Source organism: Mus pahari, chromosome X (assembly GCF_900095145.1).
Source record: "Mus pahari chromosome X, PAHARI_EIJ_v1.1, whole genome shotgun sequence".
NCBI classification, from domain to species: Eukaryota; Metazoa; Chordata; class Mammalia; order Rodentia; family Muridae; genus Mus; species Mus pahari.
In genome coordinates, this window is record NC_034613.1 from 87,678,154 (window position 1) to 87,705,463 (window position 27,310).

At 40.4% G+C, this 27,310-nt stretch overlaps 1 protein-coding gene across 3 annotated transcripts in view; it reads left to right on the plus strand.

The window, feature by feature from the left end:
- The window catches only part of Ogt (O-linked N-acetylglucosamine (GlcNAc) transferase), a 44,765-nt gene that overhangs the window by 10,486 nt on the left and 6,969 nt on the right, over window positions 1-27,310 (plus strand). For all 3 annotated transcript variants that reach the window (XM_021188023.1, XM_029533960.1, XM_021188024.2), the window contains 16 exons: window positions 1,209-1,277; window positions 4,712-4,828; window positions 11,217-11,296; window positions 13,279-13,474; window positions 13,734-13,874; window positions 14,536-14,636; window positions 17,159-17,312; window positions 17,396-17,497; window positions 17,842-18,021; window positions 19,692-19,850; window positions 19,967-20,056; window positions 22,647-22,772; window positions 23,212-23,382; window positions 23,492-23,608; window positions 23,710-23,880; window positions 26,339-26,491. In XM_021188023.1, the coding sequence (XP_021043682.1) occupies window positions 1,209-1,277; window positions 4,712-4,828; window positions 11,217-11,296; window positions 13,279-13,474; window positions 13,734-13,874; window positions 14,536-14,636; window positions 17,159-17,312; window positions 17,396-17,497; window positions 17,842-18,021; window positions 19,692-19,850; window positions 19,967-20,056; window positions 22,647-22,772; window positions 23,212-23,382; window positions 23,492-23,608; window positions 23,710-23,880; window positions 26,339-26,491 (2,127 nt within the window). The remainder of the gene's footprint in view (window positions 1-1,208; window positions 1,278-4,711; window positions 4,829-11,216; window positions 11,297-13,278; window positions 13,475-13,733; window positions 13,875-14,535; window positions 14,637-17,158; window positions 17,313-17,395; window positions 17,498-17,841; window positions 18,022-19,691; window positions 19,851-19,966; window positions 20,057-22,646; window positions 22,773-23,211; window positions 23,383-23,491; window positions 23,609-23,709; window positions 23,881-26,338; window positions 26,492-27,310) is intronic.

Below are 27,310 nucleotides of genomic sequence, written 5' to 3' on the forward strand. Positions count from 1 at the left end.
TTAAGCTTACTGTCTGTTGAGCATGGCATACTGATGAACGGACTGGTAAGTCAGAGGACTAGCAACACAATTGAGCTGCTAATAAAAAGCAAAGTCAACCACTTTTCATTATTCACCCACTCAGCTCTGATGGTACTTAATACTAACGAGTAATCTAGTGGCAGGTGGCAGGATTGAGGCTCTGGTTGGATGGTAATCCTTCTGCCTAGGCATGAAATGAAGTCAAGGTTTCTAAATAAGCCTGAGAGCCAAAGGGTCGGTTTGTTGACAGGTAATCACTTGCTAAGTGGAGCACTGTCTCTCCCCCCCCCCCCCGTGGAAAATTTCTGGTCCTTGATACAGGAGTGGTTCATCATAACCTTGAATAAAGCAGTTGAATAAATATTCAATCATTTTTTTCCCAAAGGGTGATGTTTGGAGATGAGAGAGGCTCTAGAAAGGTCTTGTAGTCTTGTGTTTGAAACTGATGAGGCCAAATGCATTTAGACAATAGTGTCATATGCAGATCTCTCAGCCAGGACTGGAACCACAGCTAATAGGAAAACACATTTATATCTGTGCAGCTAAAGGTAGTATTCAGGGCTGGGGAGGTGGCTCAGTGGTTAAGAGCACTGACTGCTCCTCCAGAGGTCCTGAGTTCAAATCCCAGCAACCACATGGTGACTCATAGCCATCTGTAATAGGATCCAATGCCCTCCTCTGGTATGTCTGAGGAGAACCACAATGTACTCACATACATAAAATAAATAAATCTTAAAAAAGTGATAGTATGGGCTGGTGAGATGGCTCAGTGGGTAAGAGCACCCGACTGCTCTTCTGAAGGTCCGGAGTTCAAATCCCAGCAACCACATGGTAGCTCATAACCATCTGTAACAAGATCTGACTCCCTCTTCTGGAGTGTCTGAAGACAGCTACTGTGTACTTTCATATAATAAATAAATAAATCTTTTTAAAAAAGTGATAGTATTCATACTAAGAAGAGAAATCAATTCTGTAAATAATGTATTTTAAGTTCAGGTTAGGTTTTCACCATCAAATTAGTTTTGGATTTTCTGGGAAATAGATGATTAGCTCTGGGCCTATGCTTAAGTTTGTCAAGTGCTGCTTTTAATTGACATTAAAATGACAGAGCTAGATGCATAGATATGATGTTGGGATTTTTGGATGAGGAAACAGCATAATTAATGATATTGTCTCTGGGTTTCTAGGATTTGTACTGTGTTCGCAGTGACCTGGGGAACCTGCTCAAAGCCCTGGGTCGCTTGGAAGAAGCCAAGGTAGGTGTTTGCTAGAACATATTTAAGCATTAGTTATGAAAACCTGTACCTTTTGCCAAGTCTTCAACTCTTCATTGAGCTATCTTCACTATTGAAAAACTATTGGTATGACTTGCCTCAGACTAGAGCAGGACTGGGCTTTTGGCATAATCTGTTCTAAATCTGGGGGTAAAGCAAGACCATGAGCATTGTGGAGCCTTTCTACTGAGTTAGATCATCTTTAATAACATTGGGCTCCATCATGATCTTATGTGGGAATCAATAACATTCCTTCAAATCTGAGGCTTGCCTGCTAGTGACAAGCAGAGTGCCTGTGATTTGGCTCAAGACGCCTATATGATGCAGGTGCCATTGAAAACGCTGCTCTTCTAAGTCCTTTGTGGCTTGTAAGTGGAGAAGAATTTCATCCAAATGTTACCCTGTAATACTGGCATTTAAAATTCTTATTTAACCTTCCTCCCTTCATCTTCCTCACCCTTTTACAGTGGAAGAAAGGCTGTTAAAACATTGCAAATTAATAATTGGAACATCCTGCCCCTCTTGTCCCCACTTCCTCCTCAAATTCCTTTCCCCCTTCCCCCCAATCCTAGTTGTCTATCTTGTTTTTCTTCCTCACTTCCTTTTCTTTTATTCCTCCCCTACCCCACCTCCTTTAAAAAAAAAAAAAAAAGTCAGAAGGACAAAGCTGGTTTGTTTGGGAAATGGACTGATCGAAAGAAAACTTGCCAAAGTGGAAAGGTGGCTTTTAGCATTCTGTGTTTCCAAATGATGAATTTGAACACCAGGTTGGGTTAATTAAAGCTTTTGGTATAATTTACAATTAAATTTATAAATGCAGTTGTCTTGTTACAAGCCACCTTACGCAACCGCGCTGCAGGGGTGAGGAGTGGGGAGAAACCAGAATGCTTCTGAAACTCCCACCTGTTGCTCTGAGCCCCACGCGCATGCTAATGCGTGGAGTGTATGCGCAGCGTAGCTGTCTGTTTGACTGCTCATCCAGGGAGGGAGAAGGCTTTTCAGCACCACCTAATGTTTAAAAAGGCACTAGTTTTATGTGCATAACTTCATCAATTCTGCCAACACTGTGGATTAACCTTCTGTAGGTTTCCAGCTGATGAACTATGTTAATTTCAATCTTAGCTGATAAAGCGATTGGTAATTTCCTGAACAAATATTTGCTATGCTCCTATCAATTGTCACCCCACCAAGCGGACAGCTAACATGAATTGCACTTCACTGCAGCTTTAGACATCGGTTTAGGCTGAGACGTTGCGCCTGCCTTAGGTTGCTGACTTCTTTATTTCAGAGCTCTGGAGACACCTAGTTTGAAAAATGTCATTCTGTTTTTTTTTTTTGTTTTGTTTTTTGTTTTTTTGTTTTTTGGTTTTTTGGTTTTTTTTGTGAGAACTTAGTAAACCAGAAAATACTCTTGAGTGAAATGCAATGTGTTTCTTTTGTAATCAGTGCATTTGAAAATTCAAGCCAGCATATATTCCTAGTAGATGGAATCAAAATTAAGTTGTCTTTGTAGAAAGTGAAGAGCCTTTCTTCCAGCAAAACTCCCTGCTGTATGCAATAGCCCTGATTAACCCTCTCCCTTCTGCATGTTTCCCATGTTACAGACTTGAGACTGTCCTCATTCCCATATGTAATAGACATCCAAAGAATTTCAATTGCTTTGTTGAACTTTTACTAATGATCTTGTTTTTATTTTCTCTCTTGTTTTTGGTTTTTCACCATTGATATTGTATTTAGAAGGTTTCAGGTGGGTGAAACCTCCTATTCCATGCGTAAGGTGCCTCGCTGAAGGGAGCTCGAGGCCTGGATCTAGGGCAGACACACAACCTCCTCCTCCTCTTCCAGCAAGGAACGCACCGAAAAGTCACATGATGAGAAATATGGTAACGGGTTTGTAACTGCCACAGCAAAACAATTTGCCTCCATGCCTGAATCTTCTGTCTTGTGGCTTCAGAAACAGCTTAAAATAATTTTATTTACAAGCAAGTTATGTAAAAGAATGTTTTATACTATAGCCACAATTCTGTCAAAAATAAGTAAAAGTTAATTAAGATATTAAAATTATTAGATAATTTACTAGTAAAAGCTTCTAACTCTTCTTGTTGTTCATTTTTTTTCCTTTTTCTTCTTTGTTTGGATTGCAGCATTCTGCTCTTCTGATGATGCGCTGTGACCCTGCAGTAGCGCAAAGGCTGCGCAGCGTTAATGCGCATTGCGTGCGAATGAGCCCCTGTGAACGGTTGACTAGATGAGTAATCTGATTGACTGGCTCTCACAGCCCTATTCTGTAGCCTTTTTGGATAAAATTGGGTTTTAACGTACCTTGAGTCTAACTAATCTCATTAAGCAAATATTCTCTATGGGCCTGTCTAGTAGATTAATGGATCTGGTTGGCCGTTTGCTGCGTCTAGGGGTGTTCTATGTAGCGCAGCAGTTCGCAGCGATTGCGCAGTGCGATGCTGTTAGGTGGCGCCAGCGATGTTTGCGCTCGCATTACAGGGACCTCAACCTAGGTGCAATCCTGTCATGTGAGGTTTTATTTTCTTCCTCCTCAGAAGAGAGAGAGGTGTTGTGAGTCTGAAACTTAAAGCCTAAGTGATAACAACGGACTTGGCAGACGCATTTTTGTATCGCTCAGTAGCCTACTTTTGGTTGTGAGAATGTGAGCAGCAGGTTCTCAGCTTTTTGGTTTTCTAACAAAATGCATGATGAGAGATGGAAGGCTTGGGGAAGTTGTATAGGGAAGAAACTTGGTGGTGGTGTTTGCTTTCTCTCATCCTCACCCTCCAGCTCACTTTGTAGCTGAGGATGAGTTCGAACTTATGCCCATCCTGCCTCCACCTCCTTAGTGCCTGTCCCCCTTACACCCAGTTGAAGAAACCTGTTTTCTATTTTTCTGTTTTACTTGATTATGAAATTTGGATGTTTTTTGTTTTTGTTGTTTGCTTTGGTTTTGGTTTTCCTGTGATGTGTTTTACTTATTAATACTTTTCAAAAATAAATTTTGGGAAATGTGGGCTGAGGAAGCTTAGACTTCATGGTGTCCTCTTGATCATCAATGTCTAGAGCCCGTGTAGGCGTTGAGCTAAGAGGAGTCTGACATTAGTGTTTAGCAGCACCCAACCTCCCAGATGCGTCCCGGGATAAGGATTGCTCTTTGGTTGGCAGAACTGAACATGGTGGTTTGCACTTGGGTTCTGGTGGCGCAGGCGCAGGAGCAGCCAGCTGTGGCAGCGCATTAGTTTTGGCGCAAGCAAGCCTATGCTGCAGGGTCACTTTTGGCTGGTCAGAGAAGAAATAATGACATCATCTTCTTCCCCCTCCCCAATCTTTTTTTTTTTTTTTTCCCTTTACAAATTTTCCCCTTTCCCCTTATCTCCTTCCCCTCTCGTCTTCTTTCATTAAACCCTCCTAAGGCATGTTATTTGAAAGCAATTGAGACGCAACCAAACTTTGCAGTAGCCTGGAGTAATCTCGGCTGTGTTTTCAATGCACAAGGAGAGATTTGGCTGGCAATTCATCACTTTGAAAAGGTTAGTCATTAATAATTGATAATTTATGAAATGTTTATAGGTACAGAACATGCTTTTTTTTTTTTCGGTTTTTCGAGACAGGATTTCTCTGTGTAGCCCTGGCTGTCCTGGAACTCACTTGTAGACCAGGCTGGCCTCGAACTCAGAAATCCGCCTGCCTCTGCCTCCCGAGTGCTGGGATTAAAGGTGTGCGCCACCACTGCCTGGCTCAGAACATTCTTACTAGAATAAGACAGTAGGCATTTACTTAACCAGCTATGTAATATTTTTGTTTTCTTGAAAGTATTGCAGCATTTGCAGATAGTATATGATATGACAGTTTTTGAGATTGTACTGAGAGTATACTGCAGTCATTGAAAATATTTTAGTTTGATATTTTTGAGAGAAGGTCTCACTCTGTATAGAATGGCTTGGAACTTGCTATGTGGCTCAAGTTGGCCCTCAGCCTAGTGACAATCATCTTCAGCTTCCTGAGTGCTCAGATTACAGGCATGAACTGCCCCCATCTGGTTTTAAAATGCCATTTTCCTTGAAAGAAGTAGGTATTTTTTCAGTGTGAAGCAATAGTATGGGCTGTAGAGGAATCCATTGTGAAGAGTTACATGAGGGAAAGGAGGAGGCTTTCGAAGGTCCTGATAAAAAGGCTGGTTCCAAGGCTGGAATGGGAAGTAATACAGCATTGTCTGCAATCACTTGTCAGACCAGAAAGCAAGGAAGTACCTACTATTTACTTATTCATCTACTTAGCTTGCTTTTCTTTGAGGACGGCTTTGAGTTCAATATTTTAAAGTTTATTTTTCCTTTTTATTTGTATAAGTGTTTTCTGTCACCATGTGGGTGCTGGGAACTGATTTAACCTTCAGTGCCGGTATTAGAGGTGGGTGCCACCACATCTGGCAGTTTTGGTCTTTTTTTATTTTTTTGAGACAGGATTTCTCTTTATAGACCAGGCTGGCCTCAAACTCAGAAATCCACCTGCCTCTGCCTCTCAAGTGCTAGGATTAAAGGTGTGCACCAGCACTGCCTGGCGATTTGGTCTTTTTTTTTTTAAAAAGATTTATTTATTTTATGTATGTGAGTACACTGTATGTAGCTGAACAAATGGTTGTGAGCCTTCATGTAGTTGTTGAGAGTTAATTTTTTTAGAACCTCTGTCAGCTCTGGTCGGCCCTGCTTGCTCAGTCCCTGCTTGCTCTGGCCCAAAGATTGATTTATTATTATACATAAGTACACTGTAGCTGACTTCAGATGCACCAGAAGAGGGCATCAGATCTCATTACGGGTGGCTATGAGCCACCATGTGGTTGCTGGGATTTGAACTCAGGACATTCGGAAGAGCAGTCAGTGCTCTTAACCGCTGAGCCATCTTGCCAGCCTGTTTTGGTCCATTTTGAAAATTTAAAATTTATTTGCTGTCTTACTTTGAGTTTAGGCCCTCACATATTATTATTAGTCCCTTCTCGGATGTATGACTTGCAGTATTTTTAGCCACTATCAATTGTCTCATCACTCTGATAATTTTCTTTGCTGTGTATAGTTTTATATGATTGCATTTGTCTCTTTTGGCTTTTTTGTTGCTTGTGCTTTATTCTTTTTTTTTTTTTTTTTTTTTTTTTTTTTTTTTTTTTTTGTAAGGGGGTTTTTTTTTTTTTTTTTTTTTTTTTTTTTTTTTTTTTTTTGGCTTTTCGAGACAGGGTTTCTCTGTGTAGCCCTGGCTGTCCTGTCTCACTTTGTAGACCAGGCTGGCCTAGAACTCAGAAATCCGCCTGCCTCTGCCTCCCGAGTGCTGGGATTAAAGGTGCGCCACCACGCCCGGCTTGTGCTTTATTCTTAATGCAAGCAGAACAAATATTGTGTGTGATCACACTCAAATGTAGAGTCTCAATAAATATTGGGCTGGGCAAGGTAAAGGTAGTAGGATTCTTGGAATGCAGTGGCCAGCCAGCTAGTCTAGCCAGCTAGGTGAGATGCAGGCTCAGTGAGACTTTGGCTCAAAGATAGTGTGAAAAACGGTTGAGGAAAGCAGCTCCAATCTTTGGCATCCACATACATGTATAGGTGTACATATGCATAAGTGTGTACATCTACTACATCAACACATGTGCAACATACCCTTCACATTCAGCAGTTTCACAGAAACAGTAGAAAGGTAGGTAACAGGTTCTAATGGGGATAGGGTTGAAGTAGGGACATCAAAAAAGGCTATATATTTGCAATTGACTGTGGAATTAGTGAGCTGTTTATTATACTGGATGGTGACCACATTTGTACGTATGGTATATTTCAAAATTGCTACACATGGCTGTTGAGCCCAGGAGTTCAAAGTGAAACTGGCCAACATAAAAATTGTCTCACTTGACAAAATATATTGTGAAGAAAAAAAGCAAAGCAAAATAAAAATTCATATATGCTGGCACAGGCTAATAATTCTAATATTTGGGAACTTACAGCAGGAGAAATTAGAGTTCACAGCTGGCCTGGGCTATATGGAAGGATTCTATGACAAATAACATGAGAACAATGAAATCTCTGAGGAGCACTAGTGAGGTGACTCAGTGAGTAACAGTGGTTGCTCTGTGAGTTTGACGACCTGAGTTCAGTCCCCAGAACCCACGGTAGAAAGAGAAAACTAAGAGTGTCTTCAGACTTCCACATGTGCTCTGCCATCCATATACATAACAATAATAAAATAATTCTTAAAAGAATTTTGAAAAACCTTTCACATATATTTATTTGATACAGGCATGTAGCCTATACTGGCCTGGAACTGGCCTCTACCTCCTCAGTGCTGGGCATTTATAGGCACGCATTGCTAAGCCCAGAAAGAATAGAGTTTTTGGGCAGGGAGTGGTGACACATGTCCTTAGTCCCAGCAAAGGCAGGTGTATCTCTTGAGTTCCAAGCTGACCAAGGCTATGTAGTGAGAGCCTATCTCAAAACAAACAAAAAAACCAAAAAGAAGAGATTTTTAAGTGTTCATACTTTCTTAAAAAAGGGAAGTTCATGGGCTGGTGAGATGGCTCAGTGGGTAAGAGCACCCGACTGCTCTTCCGAAGGTCCGGAGTTCAAATCCCTGCAACCACATGGTGGCTCATAACCATCCGTAACAAGATCTGACTCCCTCTTCTGGAGTGTCTGAAGACAGCCACAGTGTAGTTACATATAATAAATAAATAAATAAATAAATAAATAAATAAATAAATAAATAAATAGAAGAAAAGTTCATTTCTAGAACAAATGAAGTTTTTTTTTTTTTTTAAAAAAAGGGAAGTTCGTGAGGGTAAGGTGATGAATATATGTATGGCCTTGATTTATTTTATTTATTATTTGGTATTTAATTTATGAGAGGCTAGATAGATGGCTCAGGAGTTTAAGAACTTTGACTGGTTTTCTAGGGATCCAGGTTCAATTCCTAACACCCACATGGTAGCTTACAACCATTTGTAACTCCACTTTTAGGGGATCTTTGAAACAGGCTGTCTTGGAGCTCACCATGTAGACAGGCTGGCCTAGAACTCAGAGCTATATTCCTTCATCTGACCTTGGAGTACTAGGATTAAAGGTGTGTACTACTACACCTGGTTTTGATTGATCTTTTGACAGCACATACATAAATCAAACTATACTGTGCCCCATAGATAACATACTTTTTTTTGGGTCAGGCAAAGCTTGTTTTTGTATGTAATGGAAGGAATCAAACCTAAGACTTTGTACATCCTGGACAAGCATTCTACCATTGAGCTACACTCTGAAAAACTCTTTATAAATAATATTCTATGTAATAAATGAACAATAGACTATTACCATTAATAGGTTTAGGCATTTAACAGTGGCAAAGAAAGATAGCATTGGATGCTGTTCCTTGTGAATAGGACTAAATAATTCCATTGGTGAAGCTGACGCTCAAAGAAATGAGGGCTGAGTGGTAGAATGCTTGCCTAGCATGAGCAAGGCCAAGGATTATGATTCTCAACACACACACACACAGAGCTTGGGGAGGTATTGGGGGAGACACAGATAGGTATTGTGTTTCTAGTTTTAATAGTTTATGAGAGGCTAGATAGATGGCTCAGGGGGTTTTAAGAACATTGGCTGATTTTTCCAGAGGACCCAGGTTTGATTCCTAGCACGCATATGGAAGTTTATAACCATTTATGACTCTAGTCTCAGGGATCTTAAACCCTCTTCTGTTCTCCAAGGGTAACAGGCAGCCAAGTGCACAGATACACATGCAGGCAAAAACACTCATACATATAAATAAAAAAGAAAAACCAATAATTTCTAGGAAATGTGTGGAGCAGGTAAACATGTTAAAAGACAGCAGAGGAATTTCATCAGCAAAAATGTCAACTATGAGTTTGCATAGGACAGCGATCTGAGTTTTCTTTTCAGCAAGGTGTAGGAGTGAAAGTAGAGATTTAAATAAAATATATGTATGATTAAAAGAGATAGGCACTTCTTTTAGTACCATACCTACTGCTCTTTTTGTATTAAACTAAGTAAGCAGCTTTGCTTTTTCACAATAAGGTTTATTTGTACCTGTACCTGTACATGTGTGCAGATGCTCATGGAGACCAGAAAAGGATCTGAGATGCCTTGACTGGAATTATAGGTTGTTGTGAGTCATCTGATGTGGGAATGGGAACCAAACTCCAGTTGTCTGAAGGATCAGCAAGCACTCCTTCTTTTTTTTTTTTTTTTTTTTCGAGATAGGGTTTTTCTGTGTAGCCCTGGCTGTCCAGGAACTCACTTTGTAGACCAGGCTGGCCTCGAACTCAGAAATCCACCTGCCTCTGCCTCCCCTAGTGCTGGGATTAAAGGCGTGCGCCACCACGCCCGGCTGCCCTGCTCATTTTTACAGTATGATAATGGTAGTATGGTTATGTTGGAGTGAAAAGCCAGTCTTGTCTCCTCCCCAGGATTCATAATTTTAAAGGGGATGAGATGTTTGACATTTGCTTCAAAATTATTTGGAGAAAGAGGGAGTAGGTTAGAATATATACTAAATAAAAGCCAACGTGATTTATGAATTATTAAAGATAGTAAGTCAAGACATGTGTTTATTGTCTTCCCAGGTTTTGTGTATTTTTGAAACTTTCCATAGAAATGTATTTAAAAGGAGCAGGTATGGATCATGACTATAATCTTAGCCTTTGGGAGTTTGAGGCAGGAGGATTGATTGCCATGAGTCCTGGGCCACACTGTCTTATATAGCAAATTCTAAGATAGCCTGGGGTGACAGCAGAGTTAGACTTTACCTCAAAACAAAAAGTTCAAGCCGGGCATGGTGGCGCACGCCTTTAATCCCAGCACTTGGGAGGCAGAGGCAGGCGAATTTCTGAGTTGGCTACACAGAGAAACTCTGTCTCGAAAAAACAAATAAACCAAACCCCCCAAAACCCCAAAAGTTGTAAAGGTTTTCAGGGTACATATCTATGACTGTAGATAATCTAAGCTAAATTTGTCACATCTTTATCAAATAGAGACTTGTTTGTTATCTATGTAAAGAAGTGTTTCTAGGAATCTTTAAAATACTTGAAATGATTTATTACCTTTCAGTGTTTTAGCTAAATTTGCATTTACTATTCTAGAGGATTATCTTTGTAGGGCCTTGGCTATGCTAGGCCAGCATTCTACCATTGAGCTACTACTCCCCAGCACCAGAATATCAGTTGCTTATTTTGTAAAAGTGTCTCATAATAGCCCCAGGCTGCCTCCAAAACTTACTGTGTCGCTGACGGTGACCTGAACATGCATGTCCCTACTTATACCTCCCTGCTGCTTGCATTATAGATTTTTGCCATACTTGGCTTAATGTTCCAACTCTAATTACCTATCTTATTGAGGACTTGCTGAGCTGTGTGTATGAAGTAGAGGAACATACATTACTTGGTGGCGCTCGCCTTTAATCCCGGGACTCGGGAGGCAGAGCCAGACGGATTTCTGAGTTCAAGGCCACCCTGGTTCTACAAAGTTGAGTTCCAGGACAGCCAGGGCTACACAGAGAAACCCTGTCTCGAAGGAACAAAAAACAAAAAACAAAACAAAACAAAACAAAACAAAAAAACCTCACTGCTTGTTTCTGCCACTTTCTTTTAGAAGAGTTAAATTGACTGAAGACGATAGGGCCAAGCATTAGATACACTTTATATGGTAGGGCAAGTCTTTAATGGTAGCACTTGGGAGGCAGAGGCAAGTCTGAACTCAGGACCTCTGCAAGAGCAGTCAGTGCTCTTAACTGCTGAGCCATCTCCCCAGCTCCACAAACTGAGTTTTTTCTAGAAAAAAATGTAATTGGATATTTAAAATTACTTCAGAATAAAAGCTGAATGAGAAGTTAATCTGATAAAATCCTATCTTTTTCTCACTGACTGTCTTGTAATTTTAGGCTGTCACCCTTGACCCAAATTTTCTGGATGCTTATATCAATTTAGGAAATGTCTTGAAAGAGGCACGCATTTTTGACAGGTAAGAATGTTATCTTTGATCAATTTCCTTGTCTTTGTAGTTTGGACTAAAATGTGGCAACAGCTTCCAGAAGGACATTTATCTAGAGCATGCTTTCCCCTCCTGCTTCGTTACACTTTATTTGACAGATGTAGTTTGATGTCTTTTCTTGTTGGTTTTCCTGAATGCTTTTATCCTTACACTTAATTCAGTTGAAATTTCCTTTATTATAAAACTGTTAGATATGATTACCTTTTGGACTGAATTGTTCTCTTGATCTGATTAAGAAAGCTAAGTAAAACTTGACTTTTGACTTTTTTATTTAAAATCGGCTTTTCTAATTTGTGTGTGTGCGTGTGTGTGTGTGTGTGTGTGTGTGGGGGGGGGGTTGTATGTACAAGTGTGTGCAGGTGAATGACACATGGGAGTCCTGAAAAGAACATTGGTGTCTGTCCCCATTGTATCATTCTGTACTTTATTCCTTTGAAGCATTCTCTCCTTGAACCCAGAGTTTACATTTTTGGCTAGGTTGCCAGGCATTAAGCTTCAGTGATCTCCTGTTATAGTCCCCTTCCCCCAGTGCTGAGGCTTTTACATGGCCATACCTAGCTTGTTAGGTGGGTTTAGGGATCTAAACTCGGGTCCTCATAAATACACCAAAAATTCTTAACCACTCATTATCTTTCCAGCCCCTTCATTTATTTTATTTTATGTGTATGGGTGTTTTGCCTACGACCATGTTGGGAAGCCAGAAGAGAGGGCCTCAGATACTCTAGAACTGGAGCTATAATGACTGTAGTTATACATGAGCTGCCATGTGGGTTCTAGGATTCCAACCAGGGTCCTCTGGAGGAACAGCCAGTGCTCCTGCCCACTGAGCCAGCTCTCCCCAGCTCTCCAGCCTTTGATTGGTAACTTTTTTGTTGTTAAAAGAAAGCTGAGCAGGAACACACAAATGTTTTTCTCTGAAAATGTGTTGTATAGTCTGGCATTTGGGAGGCTGAAGCAGGAGGATTGCTGTGAGTTCAAGGCCAGGCCCTTGATAGAGTAAGACCCTATCTCAAAAATCATCCTGGGTTTGTCTGTAGTTACTCACACCTGTAATACTAGCACTTGAGAGGCCAAGGGAGGAGGTGAGCTCAGAGATGGAGGCCAGGTAATGCTGCAGAGTAAAATCTTAATCTAAAAAATCCCAAAACCCCCACATATCTCAAAATAATAATGCAAGGTCAATTTTTACTCAATGGTAGAGCCCTTGTTTAGCATGCATGAGGCCCTAAGTTCAGCTTTTAGCTCCACAAAAAATACTTTATTTATTTATTTATTTATTTGATTTTTTTTCAGGGCAGGGTTTCTCTTTATAGCCCCGGCTGTCCTGGAACTCACTCTGTAGACCAGGCTAGCCTCAAACTCAGAAATCCACCTGCCTCTGCCTCCCGAGTACGGGGATTAAAGATGTGCGCCACCACGCCCGGCAAAAAAAAATACATTTTATTAAAAATGAGATTTTGGGCTGGAGAGATGGCTCAGCGGTTAAGAGCACTGACTGCTCTTCCAAAGGTCCTGAGTTCAAATCCCAGCAACCACATGGTGGCTCACAACCATCCATAATGAGAGCTGATGCCCTCTTCTGGTGTGTCTGAAAAACAGCTACAGTGTACTTAGATATAATAAATAAATAAATCTTTTAAAAAAATGAGATTTTGATATACAATAAAACATACCAAGTTAATTATCATTAGTTAAAATTAATTGGCACTTCATTTAATAAGCTATCCATTAAGGTTAGTTGGGAGAGATGGCTCAGTGAGTAAAAGTGTAAGCCAGTGACCTGAGTTTGATTCCTGGAACCCACAATGGAACCAACTTCACAAAGCTGCCTTCTGCCTTCTACATGTGCACTGTAGTCCATGGCAACCTGTACACATGTCATAAACACTAATAATAATATGTTTAATTAGTTGAACTTTGTGTATATGTGTTTGTTTTTGTTTTCCTCACAGAGCTGTGGCAGCTTATCTTCGTGCCTTAAGTTTGAGCCCAAATCATGCGGTGGTGCACGGCAACTTGGCTTGTGTGTACTATGAGCAAGGCCTAATAGACCTGGCCATTGATACCTACAGGCGAGCTATAGAACTGCAGCCACATTTCCCCGATGCATACTGCAACCTAGCAAACGCTCTCAAAGAGAAGGGCAGTGTAAGGATTTTGTCTTATTTTTATTTTCTTGTTATGTTGTAGAAAAGAAGAGTCTTCATTGTATATATTAAATATTGAGATGGTTATATTGATTTCCTTTGGAGTTTTGGTTGCTGGGAAGGAGGATACTGAAAAGTATCTGTTTTCTGGTGTGTCCCCAACCATTAGACTCAATGATGCACTTAGTTGAATTATTAGAATAGCAGTGGTCTCTTTGATTCTTCTGTGTAGTTTCTGAATGGTTTGTTTTATTTTTCAGGTTGCTGAAGCAGAAGATTGTTATAACACAGCTCTTCGTCTGTGTCCTACCCATGCAGACTCTTTGAATAACCTTGCCAACATCAAACGGGAACAGGGCAACATTGAAGAGGCAGTTCGCCTGTATCGCAAAGCATTAGAAGTATGTTCAGTGCTGTGGCTGGAGGGTCTAACCTAGCCTGTGTGTCAATAGAGGGAAAGCAGTTTAGTTTGCCTGCCATTCACCTCTGGGTTGATTTTATTTTATTTTTATTTTTGGTTTTAGTTTTGGATTTTGAGACAGGGTTTTTCTGTGTAGCCCTGGCTGTCCTTGAACTCACTGTGTAGGTCAGGCTGGCCTTGAACCCAGAGACTCCTAAGTGTTGGGATTAAAGGTGTGCACAACCACTGCTCAGCTGCCATTCACCTCTTTAAGAGGATCATTCATTATTGATGTAAGGTCCTGTGGACATGTAAGACACCTCTATTTATTGAATTCATTATGCATAGGTGAGATCTGCACAAAGATATTGACTAGTAAGCTAAGTAAACCTATTACAGTGAAGAACTCAGGCCCGTGTCTAGTGGTTAGTAGGTGTGGTAGGAGTTTATAAAAGTGGCATTACTCAGCATGAGTAACAGGAAGAGAGGCATACCTCATGTTTGAAATGAAGATTGGTATAAAATGGAGAAGCTGTAGAATTTAAGCTAGTAGACCTAGGAAAAGGTGGAGAGAAGTTGGGGTACATGGGGACGTTCTCAGGGCTGTGGGAGGTAAAGGAAGATTCTGCTATTTAATGTCCACTGTGATTGGAACTCTGTAGGTCTTCCCAGAGTTTGCTGCTGCACATTCCAATTTAGCAAGTGTACTGCAACAACAGGGCAAGCTTCAGGAAGCGCTGATGCACTATAAGGAAGCCATACGGTAAGAAACTCAGATGCTTTCTTTCTGTTTTCATTTTTGAGATTATAATTATATCATATTCTCTTTCCTGCTTCTCTAAAACCTTCCCATAAACCGTACCTCCTTGCTCTCAAATCCATGACCATCTTTTTCATGAATTGTTGTAACGCACATATATGTATATGTATTTATATGCATATATATGTCTAAATATAACTTTTACAACCTGCATAATATTACTTGTGTAAGTTTTCAGGGCTGACCATTTGGTGTTAGATAACCAATTGGTGTGCTTGTCCTTACAGAAGACTTTCTCCCACTCTCTCAGTATCACTTAGATTGCCTGTATATCTTTGCATAGGATTGAAGCCTAACAGTTCCCCTACCCCCACCCCCCCCAATCCAGTTCAGCATCTTTTTGTTCTTTCTCTTTTTGACAAGGTTTCTCTGTGCAGCCCTGGCTATCTTGGAACTTACTCTGTAGACCAGGTTGACCTGGAACTCAGATCCACATGCCTCTGCCTCTGCCTCTGCCTCTCAAAATTCAGGGATTAAAGTTGTGTGCTACTACCACCTGGCATCTATTTTTGTTAAGGCGTGGCAGAGTGGTATATATGTTAATCTCAGCACTCGGGAGCTTACGTAGGTCGATCTCTGTGAATTTGAGGCCAGCCTAATCTATGTAGCAAGAGCTAGGCCAGCCAGGGCTACATGGTAAGACCCTATGTAAAACAAAAATTTGGGCCTGGAGAGATGGCTCAGGGATTAAGAGTACTGTCTGCTAAGGTTCAGTTCTTGGCACCCATGTGGTAGCTCACAACCATCTGTAAATCTAATACCCAGGAAATCCTGCCTTTCAAGGGCACCAGGCATATGCATGTTACATAGCCAAGCATGTGGGCAAAACATCCACACACATAAAATAATAAAAATAATTAAAAGAAATTATTTTAAACTTTTAAAGAGACGGGGTTTCTTTATGTAGCTCTGGCTGTTCTGGAACTTACTATGTATATCAGGCTGGCCTTGAGCTTACTGAAATTCACCTACCTCTGTCTCCCACATCCTGGGTTTAAAGGCATGTACTGCCATACCCAGCTTCCTTATTTTAAACCTAAAAATCATTAAAAATTATTCATCTGTATATGGCTATATGCAGTGCATGTAGGTCCCTACTGAGACCAGAAGAGGGAGGGAAGGTGTTAGACCTTCTGGGGTTGGAGTAAGGTGTGAGCTGCCCCATGTGGGTGCTGGGAACCAAACCCAGGTCCTCTGGAAGAGCAGTTAGGGCTCCTAACTGCTGAGCCACCTCTCTCAGCCCCTTGTTTTTGTTGATTCATTTAGTTACTTATCCTTATTTTTAGTTTTCTTTTTTTCCTGAGACAGGGCTTCTCCCCAACTGTCCTGGAACTCAGAGATGCCCCTGCCTTTGCCTCCCATGTACTGGGGTTAAAGGGATCTTCTGTTTTAGTTTTTTTTTTAAAGATTTATTTATTTATATACTAATATTATATATATATATATATATATATATATATATATATATATATATATATATATATATATATATATATATATATATACACACACACACACACACTATATTATATAAGTACAGGTAGCTATCTTCAGACACTCCAGAAGAGGGAGTCAGATCTTGTTACAGATGGTTATGAGCCACCATGTGGTTGCTGGGATTTGAACTCGGGGACCTTCAGAAGAGCAGTCGGGTGCTCTTACCCACTGAGCCATCTCACCAGCCCCCTGTTTTAGTTTTTTTAATAATTCTATTTCATTTATTTTGAGGGTGTGAGGAACTGTGGACATATACTGTAGTGCCCATGTGAAGGTCAGAGGACAACTTATTGGAGTTGTTTCAGCTTTTCATATAGTTTCTGTGGTTGAACTCATGTTATCAAGCTTGATTTTAGCTTCCTTTACCTGTTGAGCCATCTCACTAACCTTTTCAAATCACTGCTTTTTTTTTTCTTTTTAAAGACAAGGTTCCTATCTCTATCCTTGGTTGTCCTGAACTTGTATAGTAGAACAGGCTAGCCTCAGACTTGCAGAGATTTGCCTGCCTCTGCTTTCCAAGTATAGGGAACACACCCAGCTTATTTTTAAAATGTTTATATTTTAAAAGATTAATTTACTTTTAATTATATTATATGTGTATATGTGTATATTATATGTGTATAAAATGCGCTTAAATTCCCAAAATGGGTGCTTTATTCCCCTAGAACTGGACGTTGATGTTGGAAGCAGAATTCCGGCTCTGGAAGAGCACTGATAGTTCCTATTTGCTGAGCCCCAGTTGTTACATTACTTACTGTTCCTATTTAATAATGTATTATCTAATAATGAAAGGTTTGACATTTGGCAGGTGTTAAAATGACTCACCTTCCCTCTTTGGTGCTAGGGATTCAAGCTAGGCCTCATGCTTGGTAGGCGAGTATTGTAGCACTAAAGCACATGCCAAAGCCCCCAAGTGCTTTACACCAAGCTTTTGCATGAGGTAATCAAACCTTTGTCCTCTCCTTCAGAATTAGTCCTACATTTGCTGATGCTTATTCCAATATGGGAAACACTCTAAAGGAGATGCAGGATGTTCAGGGAGCTTTGCAGTGTTATACTCGTGCCATCCAGATTAACCCTGCCTTTGCTGATGCACACAGCAATCTGGCTTCCATTCACAAGGTACTGTTGTTATTCAAATACGAGGTACGTTAGCACTGGCCTATCATTGGAAGAAACCCCTTACAAGTTTGTTTTCTTTCCAGGATTCAGGGAATATCCCAGAAGCAATAGCTTCTTACCGCACAGCTCTGAAACTTAAGCCTGACTTTCCTGATGCTTATTGTAACTTGGCTCATTGCCTACAGGTAAAGAATAAATGGTTCATTATTTTTCTTTCTGCAACGTTACCATTTTTTTTTAATTGTGTCCCATAAAAATCTAAGCCCGTTTAGAGACAAGACAGTGTTTTCATTTTTGTTGTTATTTTTTGAGGGGCAACTGGCAATCATAGGGCAGCTTTCAGGAGTCATTTCTTTTAGCACATGGGTCCCAGGCATTGGACTCCCGTTGTCAGGCATGCAAGGCAAACCTTTCCTCAGCAAGCCAGCCCCAAGACCGTGCTTCTGGTACTACTCTAGGATCTCAAATACTTGTAACAGAAATCTTTGGGTAGGTTTTTTGGGTGATAATTTCTTTTTACTTCCTCTAGATTGTCTGTGATTGGACAGACTATGATGAGCGGATGAAGAAATTGGTTAGTATTGTAGCTGAGCAACTAGAGAAGAATAGACTACCTTCTGTACATCCTCACCATAGCATGCTGTACCCTCTTTCCCATGGCTTCAGGAAGGCTATTGCAGAGAGGCATGGGAATCTCTGCTTGGATAAGGTGACTCTTGTTTTAATCTTTTTGTTATAAACTAAAATACAGATAGAGAAAAACATTGTATAGATTAAATGTATGGCTTTACCAACTAGAAATGAAACTGTCTTAGCTACCCTTGAAGCTACTCTTTACTGTGGCCTGTGGCCTGACTTCAGCTCAGTTCTTTATTTCTAATGGTAGCGTTTTCCTTTAAGGTGGAAATTTAGGCTAGGCATCGTGGCGCAAACCTATCCCAGTACTTCTGTAATATCAACTCTTAGAGGCAGAGGATGGTGAATTGAGGCCAGCCTAGGCTACATAGCAAGCTCCTGCCTCCAAACCACAACCAAGCAGAAACTTCCAATCTAAAAAGTAAACTAAAGGCAAGGACAGCAAAAGCCCCACATGGTGTTTAAATAGAGCATGTAGTATTATACACTCAACTTTGAGAACTAGAACACGACTTTAGAAGTTTAGAGTTTAGAATCTGCTCCAGGAAGGAAAAGGTGGTAGATTTAAATTTCTCTCTGTCTCTGTCTTTCTCCCTCTCTCTCTCCCTTCCCCCTCTTTCCCTCCCTCTTTCCTTTTTTTTTCTCCCAAAAATGCTTTTCCACAGAATTTCCTAAAATACTGTAAGGGTTATTCTACTCCATTCATATTTCTTTCTTCCTAGAAGTGTGAGATCTGCTCAGGCTGTTTCATAGGTCTCAGTACAGTTTATGTATGAAGCATGCACACTGTGCAGCTGTCACGTAACCACTGACCTAAGCTGCTAAAGTGACATCAAACTGGCTACATGAATTAAATGAAGTTTGCTATCCAAAGTTCTTTTCATAGGTGTGGGTTTATATGATTTTTTAAATGTTTGTTTAATTTATGAGTGCTCTGCTGCATATAAAATACATCTATAAGCCAGAAGAGGGCATCGGATCCCATTATAGATGGTTGTGAGCCACCATGTGGTTGCTGGGAATTGAACTCAGGACCTCTGGAAGACCAGTCAGTGCTCTTAACCACTGAGACATCTCCCCAGCTCCAATTTTAGATTTCTGTCATTATTTATTTTAGCTTTTTTTTTTTTTGAGATAGGTTTCATGTATCCCAGGTTGACTTTAAACTCTGAGGATCATCTCGAACCTCAGATCCTTTATGTTTCTACCTCACAATTACAGGGTCTCGGGTGCAGCAACATGCTCATTTAGGTTTTTTTGTTGTTGTTTTGTCTCACTACATGACACTAGATGGCTGGTAACCCAGTGTGTAGGCTCAACAATCCATATGCCTCAGCTGCTTGATGTTTGGGATAACGATGGGTACCACATGCATGCTTTTCATGTAGTTCTGGCATCAGAACCAGTAGGGCTTTATAAGTGCTAGGCAGGGGCTGGTGAGATGGCTCAGTGGGTAAGAGCACCCGACTGCTCTTCCGAAGGTCCAGAGTTCAAATCCCAGCAACCACATGGTGGCTCATAACCATCCATAACAAGATCTGATGCCCTCTTCTGGAGTGTCTGAAGACAGCTACAGTGAACTTACATATAATAAATAAATAAATCTTAAAAAAAAAAAAAATAAGTGCTAGGCAAAGCACCCTACCAACTGAGCTTTATCACCAATCCCAGTTCTCAGGGATTTTTAGATAAAAATTTACACATGACTTGATTTTTCCTAATGACCATTTATTCTGCTGCTAGATTAATGTCCTTCATAAACCACCATATGAACATCCAAAAGACTTGAAGCTCAGTGATGGCCGATTGCGTGTAGGCTATGTGAGTTCTGACTTTGGGAATCACCCTACTTCACACCTTATGCAGTCTATTCCAGGCATGCATAATCCTGATAAGTTTGAGGTAAGAATGGGTTTTTTTGGTGGCTTTACTCTGTCATCTTCAGCATTAAGTTCACTACCTTTTGAGAATGTTGGAGCAAAGGTTATTGAGTACACTGTCCCCTCCCTGCCTTTTAGGTATTCTGCTATGCCTTGAGCCCAGATGATGGTACAAATTTCCGAGTGAAGGTGATGGCAGAAGCCAATCATTTCATTGATCTTTCTCAGGTAAAACTCTGATCCTTCCATTTTTTTTCCTAAAAGATTTTTAATTTTATATATATGTATATATGTATGTGTATGTGTGTGTGTGCGCTTGTGTATGTGCATGTATGAGGGCAGGTAGCCAAGGAGGCCAGGGTGTCAGATCTCCCAAACTTGGACTTACAGGGTGCTTACATAGGTGCTGGGAGCAAATGCAGATCTTCCACAAGTATAACAAGTTTCTTTAACTTTCTTTTAACTTTAATTTTATAATTTTGAGCAAATTAAAAAAAAAAGAAAAACTATGGATACAAACTGGGATTTTGGGGGGGAGTTAATTGGGAGTTGAATTGAGGGCCTCATGTGTAAGACAGTTTGCAGTTTTTGATGATGGGTATTAAACAGGAGGAACTATTGTATATGGGCAGTTTGCCTTTATTTCCTTGTCATTTACATTTATAATTGGCCTGATTTTTTGCTGAAGTAGCACATAACATGGAAATGTGGTATAATTTGTGTTTGATGTATAACTGTTCTGGACATTGAGCCTGCACTCGACACAGAAAAATACTTTTAATACCTACTGAATAGCTGGGCAGTGGTGGCTCACACCTTTAATCCCAGCACTTGGGAGGCAGAGGCAGGCAGATTTCTGAGTTCGAGGCCAGCCTGGTCTACAGAGTGAGTTCTAGGACAGCCAGGGCTACACAGAGAAACCCTGTCTCGAAAAAAACCAAAAATTCAAAACAAAACAAAACAAAAAACCCCACTGAATAAAGGAAAGAAGAATAAATAGATAGTTTAAAAAGAAAATACATCTTGTGGTGATAAGAAAATGGGGATTTCTTTCAGAGGTCAGCCAAGGCTATGTGAGGCCCCCATCTCGTTAAAAATAAAACAACACAGCAGTAGAAAGTAAAAAGCCCTATCTATTTCTGAGAATTTGTGTGTGTGTGTGTGTGTGTGTGTGTGTGTGTGTGTGTTTGTGGTGGTGGTGGTTCATTTTTTTTTGTAGGGTCGCAGGGGGAGCATAGAGGCAGAGACTCACTATGCAGCTAACCCTGTCTGGCCTGAAATACACAATATAGACCAGGTTGGCCTTCTGTAGTGATGCTCTTGCTTCAGCCCTCTAGAAGTTCGGAGATTATGGGCGTGTGCTACCATGCCCTACTGGTTGGTTGTCTTTATTTCTGTATTTGGCTCTATTCTTTGTAAATTTTATGATGAATTAAAGTTGAAACCTATGGGAGAATTAAATTTGCTGTAGGTTCTATATTCACATAGGTGACAAGTAAAGAAATATACCTTTAGACATGAATATGCGTAAGTATGCATATATTTGCATGCAAACACACATGTATAAATTATAAGTCACTGGATTGGGGACGTAGTTAATGTAGTATAGTAAGTATAGTGCTTTCCTGTTATACACACAACCCTGGATTTGCTTTGTAGCACTGTATAAACTGGGTGTTATGACCCATACCTAGAATCTCAGAGACAGTGAGATCAGAGTTCAAGGTCTGTCTGGGCTAGAGACCCTGCCTCAAAAGTGGTTTAAGTCCAGGCATGCTCAGTCTACTGTGGAGATCTTACTGTACTACTCTTGAACCTTCTTTTCTGAAGACTGGGTCTCTCAGTGAACCTGGCGCTAGGCTGGAAGCTAGCAAACTCTGCATCCTCCTGTCTCCAACTTCCACAGACCTGAGGTTTGAGGTGCACATGTGTGGCCACATCTGGCTTTTTATATGGATACTGGAATCCACACTCAGGTCATCTTGCTTGTATAGCAAGCACTAGCACTCTTACTGAGTCTGTTATAGTCCTCTGTTTATGTCATTTTCCATTGTAATTATGTCAAACTTTTAGTCATCTTTTGTTACGTGGCTTATCTGTTTGTCTATTTATTAAGACAGAGTCTAAATATTTTTTTCTAGCTGGTTGTAAACTCATAATGTTTGCCTACCAGGCTTGTAACAATGTGCTTGGCCTCTTGTTCGTGTTTGAAGGCCCATTTCAAATACTAGCTCCTTTCTGAAACTCACTTACTAAGTCATTCAACTTAGATGGAAGCTTAGCTTCCTTTATTTTCTATTTCTGTAATGCTTTGATATTATAGCGGTCCTAAGCATCTATGTTGCCTAGTTCATTGATGTGGTTCTCATCTCCTTTTTTTTTTCTTAAACTTAGCCTGTTTTTTTTTTTTTTTAAAGAGGCAAACAGTAGATTATGTGTGAGATTTTAATCATGTCTGAGCACACTGTAACTGTCTTCAGACACACCAGAAAAGGGCATCAGATCCCATTACAGATGGTTGTGAACACCATGTGGTTGCTGGGAATTGAACTCAGGACCTCTGGAAGTGCTCTTAACCACTGAGCCACCTCTCCAGCCCCCCTCATCTCCTTTTTTGTTTGCTTGTTTGAGACCGAGGCTGGTGTTTAACTTCTGATCCTCTTGCTTCTACCTCCCAAGTGCTGGGACACAAGAGTGACTCACTGTCCCTAGCTTTCCCATCTCTTTTTTTCATCTAGGTCTCTAAATTGTGTTTAATGTCATTAAAACCAATTGCATTAATCCAAGACTCTACATCATTCTTCTGTCTGTTCCACAGATTCCGTGCAATGGAAAAGCAGCTGACCGCATCCACCAAGATGGAATTCACATCCTTGTGAATATGAATGGGTATACCAAGGGTGCTCGGAATGAGCTCTTTGCTCTCAGGCCAGCTCCTATTCAGGTAAAAGTACAATCACTCATAGTGTCTATTGGTCTGAAAAGATTCCTCTCAAAAACAAAAATAGACATTCTTGATTTTAAAAGTGTGTTCTTGGAATGGCCGATGATAGATTTTTGGGTGTAGACATAGTGCCTACCAGTAAAATGTCAGTGGAGACAGGCATTTCATGGTTGTCTATTAACAACTCCTTTGCTCAACACATTTGAAGAACACCTTAACGCAAAGTTACTTAGAAAAGCTTCTGGATTGCTCTTGGCTGGTTAAACCAGCCTCTCATTTATTTATATATATGATTTGCGTGCCTTTTGATGAAGATCCTCTTTTGAAAAAACTCCTTTAGGGAGATGGTTGCTATATCTGCAGTAAGTTGGTAAGTTTACGGATGGATAACAGTTGTTAGTTTTTGGTCTGATTGTTTTTTTTTGTATTTTTTTTTAAGGCCATGTGGCTGGGCTACCCTGGGACTAGTGGTGCACTGTTCATGGATTACATCATCACTGATCAGGAAACTTCCCCAGCTGAAGTTGCAGAGCAGTATTCTGAGAAACTGGCTTATATGCCCCATACTTTCTTTATTGGTGATCATGCTAATATGTTCCCTCACCTAAAGGTAGGCAGACAATAATGGTGTGAGGAAATCCTGAGAACTGTGTTTGTTCCTTCCTTTGTTGTCCAGATGCCCCTTTACGAAAAGGCATGTCTGAATTTTTTTCCATTAGAAAAAAGCAGTCATCGATTTTAAATCCAATGGGCACATTTATGATAATCGGATAGTTCTGAATGGCATCGATCTCAAAGCATTTCTCGATAGCCTACCCGATGTGAAGATTGTCAAGGTCAGAACCTAGTTAGCATTTGTCATTGAAGCAAACCAAATTTGTGATTTTTTTTGTTGTTGTTTATAGTTCATTTTTATCTTGTTGATTTTTTTTCCCAGATGAAATGTCCTGATGGAGGTGACAATGCAGACAGCAGTAACACAGCTCTTAATATGCCCGTTATTCCCATGAATACGATTGCAGAAGCAGTAATTGAAATGATTAACAGAGGACAGATTCAGATAACAATTAACGGATTCAGTATTAGCAATGGACTGGCGACTACACAGGTAAAAGGACTAAATTATGTATCAAATACATGACATCCTTTCCTCTAAGTCTTACAGCCACTCCATTTTACAGAGTAAGAAATGGGCTTATTGGGAACTGGCTCTTTTGTAGCTGTGTCTGGTTTTAAAGTCATTTGGCTTCAGCCATCAGGCTCCTTATCGAGCACCTACTGTGCTAACATTTTGTTTTCCCTTTCTGTGCCATTACTCATTTAGGCACCATATAGTTTTTGCTTCTGTAAACTCACCCTTTCTCTGGCCAAATCCTGCACAGCCTTTCAGTTCAGATCTTTTTTTTTTTTTTTAAGATTATTTATTTTATGTAGATGAGTACACTGTAGCTGTTCAGAAGAGGGCATCAGATCTCATTACAGATGGTTGTGAGCCACCATGTGCTTGGTAGGATTTGAACTCAGGACCTCTGGAAGAGCAATCAGTGCTCTTAACTGCTGAGCCGTATCTCCATTCCCCTCCCCTGTATTTTTTTTTTAAAAGTCAGTTTAGCCAGGCAGTAGTGGTGCACGCCTTTAATCCCAGCCCTTGGGGGGTGGGGCAGAGGCAGGCGGATTTCTGTGATCAAGGACAGCCTGGTCTACAGAGTGAGTTCCAGGACAGACAGGGCTACACAGAGAAACCCTGTCTCAAACAAACAAACAAAAAAAAACAAAAAAACCCAACAACAACAACAGAAAAGTCAGTTTCGATGTAAAGTCCCCAGTTTCAGTATTATCTCTAGTCTCTTTTCCATGCTCATTGGTACCACCTTATTGTGCTTTTGTAGGATTGGGCGCACATTATATTCAGCACAATACAGTGTAGTTCCTTGTATTTGTATCTTTCAGCAAATGGAATTATTTTAGAGCTCATGTCTTAATCACTATAATATAGTATGTATTCCATGAATATATTCTATTCTTAATTAGGTATATATATCAATAAGAGTGTAAAAGGTCTTAGACCTCTAAGGTGTTAGCAATTTTCTTGAGATGTTACACTTGTGACAGTGTAAGACAGAGGTATGGGATTTTCTAATAAAGACTATAGTTGCCCCTCAGTATAAGGAGATTCGTAGGAGAAGAGGTCCTTTGGAGAGGAGTAATTGAGATTTACCTGGGAGAGTGAGTATGATTTGGAGAAGGCCATTTTATCCATGAACAGGGTAAAATGTAAAAGCTTACTCTTAGTTATAGGCTTTTAATTATTTCTGTTTTTTTTTTCTGAGACAAATTTTATCTTGTGTAGCCTTGGCTGTCCTGGAACTCTACGAACTCGATGTCTGCCTGCCTCTGCCTCCTAAAGGCTGAGATTATACACTGCCATCACCAGCCCTTGTTTTTTTCTTTTTCTTTTTATGTTTTTTTTTTTTTTTTTTTGTGAGACAGGAGATCTGGCTATTTAGCCCAGACTGTTCTAAAGCTTGGCAGCTCTCCTGCCCTTTCAGTATCTTGACTGAAGCAAGAATTGTTTCTTAAGGCATTTAGTTCCTCCTAGATCCCATCTATGTATCTAAATAAAACGTTACACCAGGCTAGCATCAAGGTCATAAAAGACCTACCTGCCTACAAATTTGAGGCCACTCTGGACTATATAGCAAGTTCCAGGCGACCCAAAGCTACTTGAGACCCTGCCTTAAACAAACAAAAAAAAAGGCCAAGTCTTGCATGGTGGCACACTACTGTAAGCCTAGCACTTGGGAAGTGTGACTATTGAAACCATTTATATTGGTGGTGGGGAGGAGGAGGAGGAGGAAGGAGGGAGGGAGGGAGGGAGGGAGGGAGAGAGAGAGAGAGAGAGAGAGAGAGAGTGTGTGTGTGTGTGTGTGTGTGTGTGTGTGTGTGTGTTGGGTCAGAAGAAAGAAGAGTATGGGGGGCTGGTGAGATGGCTCAGAGGGTAAGAGCACCCGACTGCTCTTCTGAAGGTCCGGAGTTCGAATCCCAGCAACCACATGGTGGCTCACAACCATCCGTAACAAGATCTGACTCCCTCTTCTAGAGTGTCTGAAGACAGCTACAGGGTACTTACATATAATAAATAAATAAATCTTAAACAAAAAAACAAAAAAAAAAACTCTTTAAAAAAAAAAAAAAGAAAGAAGAGTATGTGTGTGCATGTGTTGGGTCAAGCGCAGAACCTTATGCATTCTAGATAAGTACTCTGCTATATAAACATAACCCCATCCCTTGGCCTGTCCCCCCTTTTTGGAAAGGCTTTTGTGGGTGGGGTTCTCATATAGCCCAGGCTAGCTTCAAACATTGATCTTTGGTCCTCCTACATCTATGTCCTGAGTGCTAGAATTATGGGTAAGTATACCACCATGCCTTGTTATTATGCAGTACTTGACTTAAAACCAGGGCCTTCTGTATGCTTGGCAATCCCTATACCAGCTAAACTACACATATAACTCCCTTAGCCTGTGGTAACTCTAAATTTAATCATCATACTCTTTTCATTATTCTAGATCAATAATAAGGCTGCAACAGGAGAGGAAGTTCCCCGTACCATTATTGTAACCACCCGTTCCCAGTATGGGCTACCAGAAGATGCCATTGTGTACTGTAACTTTAATCAGTTATATAAAATTGACCCTTCTACTCTGCAGATGTGGGCAAATGTGAGTATGTGTAGGTTTATTATTAATACCCATTGATGAGTAGAGATTATCTATATGAGCTATCTTGCTGAAGCTTCCTTCCCCATTTTGTGTATGGACTGTTGTATTTATTCATTTCTAATCTTCAAGAGTTGTAAATTTTTCAGTTTTAAATAATTTTTATTTTTGAGATTATAAATAATATCATTTCCCCTTTTCTCCCCTCCAAACCCTCCCGTGCATACTCCCTTTTCTCTTTCAAATTCATGGCTTTTTCTTTAGTTGTTGTTGCTTTTATTCTTTAGTAGTAGTATCTGTTGGTGGTGGTCTGTATGTGATGTGTTTATTCATGTGTACTCCTAAATGTGTAAATACAACCAACTCTGTATGTCTGTATTGTTGGTCTTGAGATGAGGTCGCATGTATCCCAGGCTGGCCTTGTTACACAGCAGAGGGTAACTTTGAACTTGTATTCATTCTACCTCTAACTCCCAATTAATCCCGGACTCCCTTCATGCCAGGCAAGTAACTGTACCAACTGAGCTATGTCCACAGCCATTTTCAGTTTGTATTTCGCCTGCTAACGTCTTATTTCCCCCTAGTGTTGAGGGATCAAGCCTCGGGGTCCTGAGTTCAATTCCCAGCAACCACATGGTGGCTCATAACCATCTGCAATGGGATCTGATGCCCTCTTCTGGTGTGTCTGAAGACAGCTACAGTGTACTCACATAAATAAATAAATCTTTAAAAAAAAAGACTGGGGACAAAGCTCACTCATACAAAGCTTGATTTTTTTTTTTAAATATTTATTTATTTATTATGTGTGTGAGTACACTGTAG